The following is a 14,767-nucleotide window of genomic DNA, read 5'->3' on the forward strand; positions in this document are numbered from 1 at the left end:
AGTGGTGTAGTTTCCAAAATGGGGTAACTTTTTGAGGGTTTCCACTGTAGGGGTACGTCAGGGTCTCTTCAAACAAAATGGTGCCTAAAAACCATTCTAGCAAAATCTGTCTCCAAAATCCATATGGCGCTCCTTTCCTTCTGACCACTGCATCGTGCCCATAGGACAGTTTACTGCCACATATGGGGTATTTCTGTAAACTGCAGAATCAGAGTAATATATATTGAGGTCTATTTTGCTGTTTACCCTTGCTGTGTTGCAAGAAAAAAATTATTAACATAAAAAAATCTAAAAAAAAATTGAAATTTTGAAATTTCACCTCCATTTTCCTTTAATTCTTGTGGAACACCTCAAGGGTTAACAAAATTTGTAACATCAGTTTTGAATAATTTGAGGGGTTTAGTTTCTAAAATGGAGTCATTTATGGGTGGTTTCCATTACGTAAGCCCCTCAAAATCAAGAAAACATAAAATCCTGCAGTTTTTGCACTGGCCACTCAGCCTAATAATAGGAGCCACTTCTTGGTCTGTACTTTGGTTTTTACTATAGTTACCTGCTTATCTAAAAAATAAGTAAAACAATACCATTGCCCATCTCCAAAAGGGTGAAGATGGTGCTCAGAACTGTGAGACCTCTCTGTCCAACTGGAAGACACTTAGGGGCACATTTATTAAGACCAGCGTATTAGACACAGTCTTAATAAAGCCCTGTGCTGGTGATATCATTACAGGCAGGATTAGAATGACAGATAAGACAGTATTCACCATTCACAATAGGTGATTGCCAGAGCTTATCTATTCTTTCCTTGCACAGGTCACAGAGCATGCCTAGAAAACTCTCCCATAGAAGTCAATAGGGTCCCCTCCTGACCATTGTGCCTAGGGGCCATGGAACTGCGTAAAGCAATTTTCTTAATGCTTTCTAAATGCTGTTAACAGCAGCTCAGGCAAGATTGCAGCCCCATAATCATGTTCAGGAAAAAGAACAAAAAAAACTGCAATCAGAAAATAAAGAAGAGATTAGAAAAAAGGATATTTGCTGCTAAGCGGTTTTAACTGGCAGAAAAAAAAGTGATACATTTCCTTTAAACTGTTGTGAGTGTTCTTTATTTATTTAGGGGTTTGGTCTGGGTTTGTATTTACTTAAGCAGCCTGTGGTCTGTATTTGTTTGATCAGGGTCTGTATTTATTTTACAGTTTATTCTGGGGTTGTCAGCAGAAGTCGTCAAGCGGTCTGGGCTGCATGGAGTAGAAAAAAAGATTTACAGAACACCTGTCACCTCCCTTAACATGTCTGTTATAGTAAATATTTGTGTTCCACTAAAAGTATACAAAAAGTATCTTTGTAGCCCATACCTAATTGACAACTAGGTGTAACAATTTCCAAAATCAAGAGCATATAGTCTGATTCTGTCAGCAATGATTGGACACTGTTAGCGTAAAGATGTACCATGCTTTGACATGGGAATGGTAACACCCAGTTGTCAAAGTTAGAAGAGAAGGGTGGTGTTGAATATAGACACATCATGGTGGGGCAGTGGTGGGGAAGGGAAAGCCCATGTTTTGTGAAAAGCTCTGAGCTTCTGGTCTACTTAATCCACCAGTGGTACCATACAATCCTCAAATTATAGTGCTATACAATCAACCAGACTACAGATCAGTTTGAAATGGAAGATGAACTTAAAGTGTTATCTGTTTTACATATTCCTTACCTTTTCACAAACATCTGCAGGATATCAAGTGATTTTTCAATAAGAGCAACAACTTCTGAGTAGGGTATGTCAGTGCAATTTGTCCCATTGATAGAGATCACCTCATCTCCCTCACATAATCCGGCATTAGAGGCCTTACTCATACTGCGGACCTAAAACAAGACAAGAAAAAATCATGTGACTATTCATGGCTTTTACCAGTTAGATACTGCATTCATGAAACTTCTGATTGTCATGTGAAATATGCCAAAGATTACCCATGAATAAACTAGGACTGAAAATATAGGGATCTCCAACCAAACTTAACTCTTTCTTTTTTATTAGCAAATAACTATCGTCCTATACTAAGTTTACATCAGGTGGGATGACCTCTGTTGCTAAGTACCACTATAAAAAGTAACCCGTAACAATTAGAAAAGAAACTAAAAATTGTACTAAATGTCAAAATATTTTACTCCTGGATCTTAAGCTAGATTTGTAGTAGTGCAGATCTGGCCTTGGTAGAGCACCAATAAAATATGCGTAAATAAAATCTACATATTAATAATATCTTTCTTATTTAAACCACTAATATTAGCTGAAATGTCAGAAGTTTCCAGGATTTAGGCCCTGTTCATACTATGTCTACTGAAGTTGGGATTTGGTGCTTCTAAGTGGCTGTTCATGTGGCCAGTGGTTTATAGCTTTGACTGTGCCAAGAAAGGACTGTGCCAAGCAAGGTCGCTGCTTTAAACTAGTGATGAGTGGCAGGGGCAATATTAGAATTTGCGATATTTGGTGAATATTTGGGCGAATATTCGTCACATATTTGCAAATTCGAGAATTTGCGATAATTTTCTTGATTGCGAAAATCGGCAATGTAATATGCGAGTATTGCGCGCACAATACAGGTGTGGGTCACAGTTGCTACTTTTTTTAAGCTGCTAGAAGTTTCCTGAGACTGGAGAAAATGGTTGGCACTGAAGAACATCACAATAGCTTTATATGCAGATAGAGTGCTCCAATATATTGACGATTGGGCAAATCGGCAATTAATGATGCGCATATTTTTGCGCAATACGTGCAACTTCACATTTTAGCAGGTCTGACTACATACTGATTGGTGCACTAAGTATTGTCACACTACCTAACACCCTACACTATATCACCATCTAACCTACCCACTAACTATCTGTATTATATATATATAAGCTATCTAACTATCTATCTAATGTAATGAGTGGAAAGCACAGAGCACAGCAATGACACTGCTGTCTCTCTCAGAACTCCATAAAACTACAGAAAATGGCTGCTGGGGAAGTTCTTATATAGTAAGGGGTAGGTAACTTTCCTATTGGTTGCTAGGGATGTTGCTAAGCTCAGACAAAGACATTGCAGCCTTATCATTGGCCCACAAGCAAGAAGGGAGGTTACTGATGGAAAAAAAAATATCTAGAATATTCGAGAATATGAATATATAGCACTATATTAAAATTTGCGATTCGAATATTCGCGCCCAACACTACTCTAAACCGTACAGCCGCTGGCATTCTTTGGCCATGGAATCTGCTCAAAATTGGCCTTCACAAGCAGAAGAGTTTGTTGCAGAATATTTCTGCAACCGAAAATCAGTTCCTTTTATCTGAATGGGACTTGCTGAAATTCATATGATTGCCACCAAAACAACCCTTCTCAGAACTTTTCTGCAACAAAATCTTCCACTTGTGAAGACAACCTTAGCCTGCTACAGACAAGTGAGGATATACAGAACAACCTTTATTACTTTTCTCAGGGAAAGTATATTTATGATATTCACATAGATCAGATTACAACACAAAGAGCATCGGTCAGCATGATCAACCATACTAAACCAGGCCTACTGCAGCAATTAGAGGTGTCCTGTTAGAGAAATGTGTAATTTCATTTTTGTGTTAGTGAGGTGCTCGGAGCTCCGATGGGCTGGAGCACCACTTCACCATCTCCTCTCCCCGTGGTTACTTCCCCTGGCACATTGATTGAGAGGGCAAGGCATCTTCATTGTTCGGATGCTTGGTCCTGAAATCTTAGGCATGCACCGGCGAGAGTATAGTTGGTACAGTTCAGATCTCATAGCAGGGTCTCTCCTGAGATCCGAACTGTGCATGCGTGAGATTTCACGGCCAGGCATCCGAACCACCAGGATGCCTGATCCTGACGATAGTAATGCAAAAATGCATAAACCATGCATACTACTAGCACTAATACATATCCTAAAAGTTTTGTTCCATTGTAAACAATGGTTTTCATTGACAGGTCCCTCAGAAATCAAAAAGAGATTGTCCAACTTGGGAAATTAGGAAACAACTCCAAAACATTACCTTTGAGATACGTTTCATTTTCTTTTTTCTGATGTTTCTAGTTTAGTGGAAGGCTGTTTTCATACATAGTGAAGGACATTTATCAAAACTAATGTAAAGTAGAACTGGCTTAGTTGCTCATAGCAACCAATAAGATTCCATCTTTCATTTTTCAGAGCTCCTTTGGCAACTATGCCAGTTTTCCTTTACATTTGATAAATCTCCCCCACAGTGTTAGGTTAGCTTTCTCAAATGGAAATATTAGATTTTCACAGGACACTACATAGTAACATAGTACATAAGGCCAAAAAAAGACATTTGTCCATCCAGTTCGGCCTGTTATCCTGCAAGTTGATCCAGAGGAAGGCAAAAAAAAACCTGTGAGGTAGAAGCCAATTTTCCTCACTTTCCTCACACTGCTTCCTAAAGGGTTATTTCCATCAATTGGTGGATGCACTGTTGTGCCCCTGTTGGCATGTCCTAGCGATATGCCAGCATTTTTGTGATAGGAATAACCATTTAATGAGAATGACTTAATTTAAAAAAGAGTGAATATGACTAAATTTCACCAGCAAATTATCTATTAAACCAGGCACAATGCCTTGTAGCTCATCTGAATGTAATGAGACATTTCACTTAGTGATCAGCTGCATCATTCTGTAAAAAAAGTGCTTTTGATCTGAAAGCAAATGAGCGATTAAGTGCAATGAGGGTGGGTCCAAGCCACTTGCTCCTCCTGCTTCCTCTGCCAACCCCCACTCTTCTTCTTGATTGGCAGAGCCAAGCGAGAAGACTATGCAGGAACCTGGCCCCGTCAATCATGCAAGGCCATATCTACCATGAGGGGAGATTAGTTTTTTGCCGCAGGTAAATGCCGAACTGCATTTGAGGGCTCCTGTCCCTTCCTTTCAGCCTGAGCCTGTGGCTTGCATCTATATACTGGCACTACAGGGGGCATTACATACTGGCCCTACAGGAGGAGCATTATATACTGGGGGGCATTATATACTATACTGGCACTACAGTGGGAGCATTATATACTGGCACCACAGGGGGCATTGTAAACTGGCACTACAGGGGAGATTATATAGTGACACTACAGGGGGACCATTATACTGTATACTGGCATTAAGTGGAGACTATTATATATTGGCAATTTATGAGGGGAATAATATAGATAGATAGATAGATAGATAGATAGATACACTACAGGCATTATATACTGGCACTTCAGGGGGAGAATTATATACTAGCACTGCAGGGAGGCATTATATACTAGTGCTACAGAGGGAGCATTATATAATGAGGGGCATTGTATTTTTTATACTGGCACTAGGTGTTGAAACGGTGACATGAATGCACTGTATGTTCATACCCATAAGTAATTTTTTTCCATGTGCAGAACCACAGAACCCTTACATTATGAAAAATCAAGAAAAATCTGTTTGGTACTAAAAAGGAGAAACACCATAATACACAAGACTGCATTGTATCAGTAAATGGCACCTGTAGGGTACAGTATGGCCACACATGGCATAAATGCTGCAGGGGAAGAAGTACAGCAATTTTTATTATACATCTTGGATAAATCTAGAATTCTGTGCTTCCTGCTTCAATTTTTGAAATGCCACAAATAAACCTGCACTGCCATGTGAAAAGCTAAAATGGCCCATTGCTTATCCCAGCGACCCCGTAGAAGTCTGCCTGCAGAAAGAAAACGCAATTCAAAGGGAAAACAAAGTAGAACTTTTTGAACGTATCTCCAAAAAGCTGAAAAAGCCTTATTTGCAACTTTTTTAAGGCAGAATTCTGAAGTTGTAGGGCATGATAAATTCCCACATAGGTGAGTAGGCGTCATAAGAAGTCCATGCAATTTATTTCGGCACACTCAGATATAAAGTGTATACTGTCAATTCTGTATACTGTAAACTCAGGTGGCAAAGGTTACAAAGAGTACCAGTCATGAAACCGTATGACGTGATGTACCCATTATGATGCTGTGTGTAAATTACTGCCAGTGATATGATCATTGCATGTTATAGAACTCTGCGGTGAACTACTCTGTGTATTTCATGCCTAGTAGGCTTCGTTTTTTGCACTCTTTTTCACATGAATCACTTTGTTTCATTTACTGCAGAGACCTTTTTTTCTTGTAACTGTAATACACAGTACATGATGTGACATGATATGGAGGTTTTATAGACGCGGAGGATGCCAAACACTATAATCCCAGCATTTACTAATAAGGAATGGTATTCTGAGTTTTTCCCCCGGTGTAAGAATGTAAATAGCTTGGCAATATTGAAAGCAACAAGGAAAGAGATGTTAATGCGAAATCCTCTGAAACAATGTTTCATCTGCCAGATAGTTCCATTAGGATGTAAGTTTACAGAGTCTGTGATGAGGAAATCTAAATATTAGTAACAATGATTGCATGTAAGTGATGTATAATTACAGGCAGCATCAAAGGCACTTACACACCAGCACTTTTTCTAAATTAAATACTGGATATTTTTTTTAAAGAAGTATTGTACCATAGAGGTAAATGTTCCAACCGCAGATAGCGCTCAGGGTTTGTAATGCAAACTGTGCCAACATCCGGTTCCTCTTGGGATTGGGATTGGGGTGGAGCAAAGTGTGATATGATTCCTCTGCTATGGGATGTTCCATGACCAGAACTGCACACATGTTCATAGCTCCTTTTATATAAGCGAGGACTGAATTGGCTGCATCATTAAAGGGGTTAAGCCATATTTAACAGTTATTCCCTCTACCAGTGGCGTACATAGAGAAAAAAGGGCCCCATAGCAAGGATCAAACCAGGCCCTCCCACACAGGGCAGAAGGGTTTCTGCCTAAACCCTTTTCAATGACCCATGGGCCATTTTTCCACTGCCTCACTTCCTAAGAGTTGTTCCTTTAGAGGGTAGAGTCCTGACCAAGTTTTCACCTCCAGTAGAATAATATTGAGCGCGAATATTCGAATCGCGCATTTTAATCGCGAATATCGCCACTTTGAGAATTCGTGAATATTTAGAATATAGTGCTATATATTCATATTCGCGAATAGTGTTGATTGCGAATATTCTAATTGCAAATTTATCACGAATATTGGCACTTAGCAACATACCTAGCAACCAATTGGAAAGTAGCCTACCCCTTAGTGCTGATCGTGAATATTCTAATTGCGAATTTTTATTGCAAATAAATTACATTGCCGATTTTCGCAATCAAGTAAATAATGACTGGAGATCACGAATTCTAGAATTTGCTAATTTATGGCGAATATTCGACCAAAAATTTGTGAAATATTGAAAATTCGAATATTGCCTATGCCAGGCATGCTCAACCTGCGGCCCTCCAGATGTTGCAAAACTACAACTCCCAGCATGCCTGTACAGCCTACAGCTATCAGCCTACAGCAGGGCATTGTGGGAGTTGTAGTTTTACAACAGCTGGAGGGACGCAGGTTGAGCATGCCTGGCCTATGCCACTCATCGCTACAGTAGAAGAGGAGATAATCCCAACTAAGCCCCGTCTTGCTCTGGGCCTCATAGCAGTCGCATGGTCTGCCGCTATGGTAGTTACGCCCCTGCCCTCTACACAGGAGATGGGAAAACTAGCTGATTCTTGGAGGTCCAACTGCTGGTACACCCACCAATCCCAAGAATGGGAGTCCCATTCAGCCACCTGAATAGAGTGGCAGGTGGAGCATGCATACTGCCACTCCATTCATTCTGTATAGGATTTCTGGAGATTGCCAAATGCCGTACTCAGCTATCTGTAGAGGCAGGTGCGGGAAAGGGACCCCCAGGTAGCTATTCCCAATTCTAGGCATAGGGGATAACTTTTAAACTTAGTTTAATTACTTTAAGGAGATGTAGGTTGCTCTTGGGTCATGCAGAAGTTCCACTGGAAATGAATAACCATACAATGAAAATGTAGGCTCTATATACATTAAGGGCTTCTTCACACACACATTTTTCAGGTATTTTTTGTTAACTTAAAAAACACCATAGAAACTACTTGCATTTTTTTCCATACTGCATGTGACTTTTATGGCATCCATTAATTAATTTCTATTTAGTGCCATTTTTGTCTAAACAACTGGGTGAAGAACTTTTTTTTCTGGCATTCTGTTCTCTATAGAGGAGATGTTGAAATGGCAGAAAAAATGCCAAAAGCATCAACATGCTGTGTTAAAAAACAAAACACTAGAGACCTAAAAACACCACCTAATTATCTAAAACACTACTACCAAAAAAATGGTTGTGTGTCCTGCATTTCATATTTCCCATAGGCCTTCAGCTAACATGAGATTGGTGGGGATACAACTCTCGGCACCCCACCAATCAGCTGTTTGGAGAGGCTGCAGTGTTTCTGCTGTGGTCTATTCATTGTTCACACCGGTTCATCTCCTTGCACACCATCTACCTATTGGTGGTGCAGAATATTGAAGCTTTGCCACTTTCAAGTAAACAGTACAAAGTAAGGGCATGCAAGTAAATGGAAAATGTAAACAACAAAGAGGTTTCTTCAATCAGCTGATCTACAGGAGTGTCAGAACTGGACTGAGGCTCCTTGTCTTTGTTTTGTGCACCCAACCATGGCAATATAATGTATAATGGAGCGTCTTCTTTGTCTCAATTCTTTTTGGTTTTATGTTCTGTAGGAAGGCGCAAGTGACCATTGTTGATGGAAGGTATGTGTCACCGAGGTTCCTAGCATCGATGGAGTAAGAGACAGTTTTCAGGTGTCAGCAGCAGTTGCTGTTTGACACCTTGCTATTTAGTATAGCTGTCATAGCTGATCCGGAACGGCTCTTACTGGGAGTAGTCAAAGTGCTAGGTGGGTGACTTCTCCCCACGTTCCAGGCCGGGACTTGACTGGCCTATATAAAAAACCCAGCCAGCAGTGTCAGCTGGTGGTAATTACCTCTCTCTCTGACAGAGGAGCTCTGGCAATCGCTGGATTGGGATCCCAGCCGTGTGCTAGGCTGGAGGCCTGAGTTTGGGAGGTCTGCTCTGTCCTGGGCAATGCCGATCGGGTGTGAACTAAATCCTAGGATAACAGGTGACTGTTTTGCTGTATGAACTGTCTAGGTGTGAACGAACACCAAAACTGCAAATGGGCTGTCATACTGTTTTGTTGCCATAAGTGTGAATAAAACACTGAAGTTTTTGAGTTACAAACTGGTCTTTGCCTCTATACTGCATCCGCTTGTCTACCAGAGCGAATCCCCACAGTCCCCATGTTGTAGCATTTCCATAATTAGAAATTCCTGGTCTTTTATGAGTTGTCCTGTATCTACCTGAAGCTCAGTATTTTTAGACCTTTTTTTCACAGAGACTTAGTGTTCCTAAAGCTCCATGCCCGTCATTACTACCATACAGTGTCAGCTTGGGGTTCCTCGGGCCCACCAGAAGAGATTTGTTTCTTATATTGTCTATAAAGTCTAATAAATTCTGAATCAATGCAATAGACTCTAGTAGCAAGAGACTGCCTCCCAAAAATTTTTTCACTTGGGCCTTTGGGGCCCACTATGGTATCAGAGCGTGGGCCCACTGGAGGATCCTCCAGTACTCTGGTGGGCCAGTCTAATCCTGCTGCCATACTATTGTACAGTAATTGTGAATAGCAATATTGCAGTATACCATCCAAATTATAATCTCATACAACTCCCATTTAATAGTCAATTGTCAATCTCTGTCCTGCCTTCTTAGGACCTGAATCACAGATGCCATTTAAAGATTTGGTCTGTGACCATAACTATCCTGTTTATGCAAAGTATCCTGAGTATCTGGTATAAACATTTGTCATTATGTCTCTGGTCACATTATTGCAATCTTCTTCAAAATGTTCTTGTCTGAACCTGGCTGCCCACTACATGAGTATTATTGTATACGTAGGTGAATATTACATTGTAGAATCCTAGTTTTTATTAGCCAAATCAAAAGTGTTTAAAATGTCTCAGATACCCTTGGCAGCAAAAGGGTCAAGAATTTAAGTGCTCTACACTACAGCACATTTATTTTACTAAAGTACTTGAGAATTAAAGGGTCATAGATAAGTTATTTTGAAGAAGTACACCTAGTTTCAACATCTGAAGAAAAGTATTTTTAATATTATACACTATACAATGGGAATGCATTTACATTACAAAAAAATAATAGGATCTTTTTGTAGAATCCACTTCCTTCAAAACTCACTTAAGGCTACTTTCACCCTGGGGATTTGGCTTTCCGTTTGTGAGATCCGTCATGGGCTCTCACAAGCGGTCCAAAACTGATCAGTTTTGCCCTAATGCATTCTGAATGGAAAAGGATCCGCTCAGAATGCATCAGTTTGCCTCTGATCAGTCACCATTCCGCTCTGGAGACGGACACCAAAAAGCTGCCTGCAGCGTTTTGCTGTCCGCCTGACGAAACTGAGCCAAACGGAACCGTCCTGGTACACAATGTAAGTCATTGGAGACGGATCAGTTTTCTCTGACTCAATAGAAAAGGGATCGGTCCTTCATTGGATCTTTCAATGGAGTTCATGATGGATCCGTCATGGCTATATAAGAAATAATACAACTGGATCCGTTCATAGATGCATGCGGTTGTATTATTTTAGTGGAAGCGTTTTTGCAGATCCATGACGGATCCGCCAAAAACGCTAGTGTGAAAGTAGCCTAACACAAAACAGACTAAAGATGTAGCAATCAGTAACTACACTTAACATGTTAAATACACAGTTGCAGCAAGCGTTGACACGTTCAATGACCTTTGTTGCATTAAGTGTCAAGTATCTTGATGGACTTATGTCTTTTTTAAATAACTTTGCAACTATATAACTAATAAATATATATATATATATATATATATATATATATATATACACTGCTCAAAAAAATAAAGGGAACACAAAAATAACACATCCTAGATCTGAGTTAATTAAATATTCTTCTGAAATACTTTGTTCTTTACATAGTTGAATGTGCTGACAACAAAATCACACAAAAATAAAAAAATGGAAATCAAATTTTTCAACCCATGGAGGTTTGGATTTGGAGTCACACTCAAAATTAAAGTGGAAAAACACACTACAGGCTGATCCAACTTTGATGTAATGTCCTTAAAACAAGTCAAAATGAGGCTCAGTAGTGTGTGTGGCCTCCATGTGCCTGTATGACCTCCCTACAACGCCTGTGCATGCTCCTGATGAGGTGGCGGACGGTCTCCTGAGGGATCTCCTCCCAGACCTGGACTAAAGCATCTGCCAACTCCTGGACAGTCTGTGGTGCAACGTGACCTTGGTGGAAAGAGCGAGACATGATGTCCCAGATGTGCTCAATTGGATTCAGGTCTGGGGAACGGGCGGGCCAGTCCATAGCATCAATGCCTTCGTCTTGAAGGAACTGCTGACACACTCCAGCCATATGAGGTCTAGCATTGTCTTGCATTAGGAGGAACCCAGGGCCAACCGCACCAGCATATGGTCTCACAAGGGGTCTGAGGATCTCATCTCGGTACCTAATGGCAGTCAGGCTACCTCTGGCGAGCACATGGAGGGCTGTGCGGCCCTCCAAAGAAATGTCACCCCACACCATTACTGACCCAATGCCAAACCGGTCATGCTGGAGGATGTTGCAGGCAACAGAACGTTCTCCACGGCGTCTCCAGACTCTGTCACGTCTGTCACATGTGCTCAGTGTGAACCTGATTTCATCTGTGAAGAGCACAGGGCGCCAGTGGCGAATTTGCCAATCTTGGTGTTCTCTGGCAAATGCCAAACGTCCTGCACGGTGTTGTGCTGTAAGCACAACCCCCTCCTGTGGACGTCGGGCCCTCATATCACCCTCATGGAGTCTGTTTCTGACCGTTTGAGCAGACACATGCACATTTGTGGCCTGCTGGAGGTCATTTTGCAGGGCTCTGGCAGTGCTCCTCCTGTTCCTCCTTGCACAAAGGCTGAGGTAGCGGTCCTGCTGCTGGGTTGTTGCCCTCCTACGGCCTCCTCCACGTCTCCTGATGTACTGGCCTGTCTCCTGGTAGCGCCTCCATGCTCTGGACACTACGCTGACAGACACAGCAAACCTTCTTGCCACAGCTCGCATTGATGTGCCATCCTGGATAAGCTGCACTACCTGAGCCACTTGTGTGGGTTGTAGACTCCGTCTCATGCTACCACTAGAGTGAAAGCACCGCCAGCATTCAAAAGTGACCAAAACATCAGCCAGGAAGCATAGGAACTGAGAAGTGGTCTGGGCTCACCACCTGCAGAACCACTCCTTTTTTTGGGGGTGTCTTGCTAATTGCCTATAATTTCCACCTGTTGTCTATCCCATTTGCACAACAGCATGTGAAATTGATTGTCACTCAGTGTTGCTTCCTAAGTGGACAGTTTGATTTCACAGAAGTGTGATTGACTTGGAGTTACATTGTGTTGTTTAAGTGTTCCCTTTATTTTTTTGAGCAGTGTATATATATATATATATATTTGCAGCAACAGCATGTTTAACAGTTTAGTATCAAGTTAATGTCTGCTATATCTATAGTTCATTTCCTGCAATGAATATGTTGGATTTTACTAAAAGAATGTAAGCCTTGCCTAAAGAGCTGTATTTAGAAACACCCCAGACTATTATCAAGGTGTTATATTCAGAGAAGTGTATGTTTCCAAGGAGAAGCATTCCTGGTCATATTTAATTAAGTCACTTTAAAGGGACATAAAAAAAAAAAATCATGCATTAACAGCTTATATGTGAATAATTCATGTCATTTTTTATTTTTAAAAAAGTGCTTAATTTTTCGGATATACTGTAATTTTTTAAAGTTGCTCCATGTATTTTACTTCCTGTCCTGGCTCTTTACCTTTCTCTTTGTTCGTACTTTTAACACAGCAAATAGCCTTGCTTAAGTTATCAGTCGGACTGTCACTGAGGCCAGAGAGAGCCCCCCCTGTATTGACCAAATTAAAGCATCACACATTACACTGTCCAATACAATGCTTGATAGAACAGATTTATCTACCAAGATAACAATAAGCTGTCATACTATTATCCCAAATCTACACCTACTATTATATTGAGGATTACCCTGCAGATAAAATGTTTCCTTCACAGCAGCAGTAAATTGGATTAACTAACTATTTAGGAGGTTTTATCATTTGTATTCAGTGCTACTGAAGGATATTTTTTGTATATATTATTCAATGGCATAGTACAGCCAAAATAAAATAGAAAAATAGCCATGTTTTCTATTAATATTGAGTTTTAAAAATACCCCTATGTGATGGGTATTAGGATAAACGATCCTTCAATTTTGCCTATTGAAAGAAAGTAATCTAACTTACTCTATGCCAAGAATGATAATTATGGGTGTAACAGAGTTAACAGTCACATCTGGAGAGTTAACACATCTAGTTAACATGTTAATGTTCTAAAGCAAAGCTTCTATAAGATGTCTGAAATACGCAACATGTCCAGGCTAATACTGGATGATACATCTGGCCCTCCTTTAGATTGTCTAGCCATATATTGGTTGACAGAATTTTGTGCATTTTGTTGCAAAATATTGATCCAGACTCTTTCTCACAAAGCTACACCCCTTTCTAATGAAGCCATGCCCTTGGCAGATGCAGTACTGTGGATTATTCTTTTTGGCTTATGTGCTTCATAAATATGTCTAAAATGAGATGCACCAAATTGCTTAAAAATACAAGTTTTGCCACAATTTACACCACAGTTCAGCCACAAAAGAAAATGTGCACCGCTGCATGCTCACCACGTTTCCTGTGCATGGATCCCTTGCAGTCTTTCAAAGTAAGATGTAGAAAAATGTAGGCTTATCCAACACTTCAAAAAAATTAGATCAGGGTTGTCCAACCTGCAGCCCTCCAGCTCTTGCAAAATTAAAACTTCCATCATGCCCAGGCAGCCTACAGCTATCAAAGCATGCTGGGAGTTAAAACTTTGAAAGAGCTGGAGGGGTGCAGGTTGGGCATTCCTGCAAAATAAAGACTGGATTTTATTTTTGGAAGTGCTGAATCAGCCTACATTTTTCAATTCTTTGCATAGCCTATTCCGCTTTGTCTTAAATATGATCAAATGACTGAGGTCTTGATTGAAGGCATCTGTAGCAGAATTAGCTGACTGTGACTTTTCTGGAATTTTTCTATGAAGTCAATACACTTCTGACACTGAGGTATCGGGGGGCTACCACAAAACAGATCCCACTTAATACACACAAACACATATACATGGAAACAAAACTTACTGTTCCAATCTATGGACTCAACCTGGTTTCACCAAATTCTTAACTTTCAATTAAAAAGAATAATAATGGACCATGATTGCCTTAGTTTTTTCTAGCCTGCAATTATTCATTTTTATTGGTAGTAGATATTGGAAAGCTTCCAATGCAGGGATTGTCCTGGTTTAGTAAAACATCCAAACACAGCACAACGGTCCACAGGTTATGTGTAGTAGTATAGCCCAGTTCCATTCACTTCAATGACATTCGGTAAACCAATTATAGCAGCAGATATAAACATGAATGTAATAACTTGCCGGGGGATGCACTTAATTTCTGATGAGGCGCACACCTCGTCCTCCCGCAGTCTGTGTGCCTACACTGAACCCCCCCTGCCCACACATACTTTTTCCCCTTCCCATTCTCTTACCCTCTTCCCATCCCATGCCACCATTTAAAGGGGTTATCCCATGTTGAATGTAAAAAAAAATCTAAATCAGAAAT

The 14,767-nt window shown here is 40.5% G+C and overlaps 1 protein-coding gene across 3 annotated transcripts in view; it reads right to left on the reverse strand.

Moving 5' to 3' along the window:
• The window catches only part of SYNPO2 (synaptopodin 2), a 324,643-nt gene that overhangs the window by 97,925 nt on the left and 211,951 nt on the right, over window positions 1–14,767 (reverse strand). Inside the window, exons 2-3 of one of the 3 annotated variants that reach the window (XM_040418273.1) lie at window positions 8,806–8,809; window positions 1,712–1,863 (exon numbers count right to left, since the gene is read on the reverse strand). The exons of 1 other annotated variant lie outside the window; for it this stretch is intronic. In XM_040418273.1, the coding sequence (XP_040274207.1) occupies window positions 1,712–1,854 (143 nt within the window). In that variant the 5' untranslated portion in view covers window positions 1,855–1,863; window positions 8,806–8,809. The remainder of the gene's footprint in view (window positions 1–1,711; window positions 1,864–8,805; window positions 8,810–14,767) is intronic. One more of the 3 variants, XM_040418272.1, reaches the window with a different exon arrangement.

This window comes from Bufo bufo, chromosome 2 (genome assembly GCF_905171765.1).
Source record: "Bufo bufo chromosome 2, aBufBuf1.1, whole genome shotgun sequence".
Taxonomy (NCBI): Eukaryota; Metazoa; Chordata; class Amphibia; order Anura; family Bufonidae; genus Bufo; species Bufo bufo.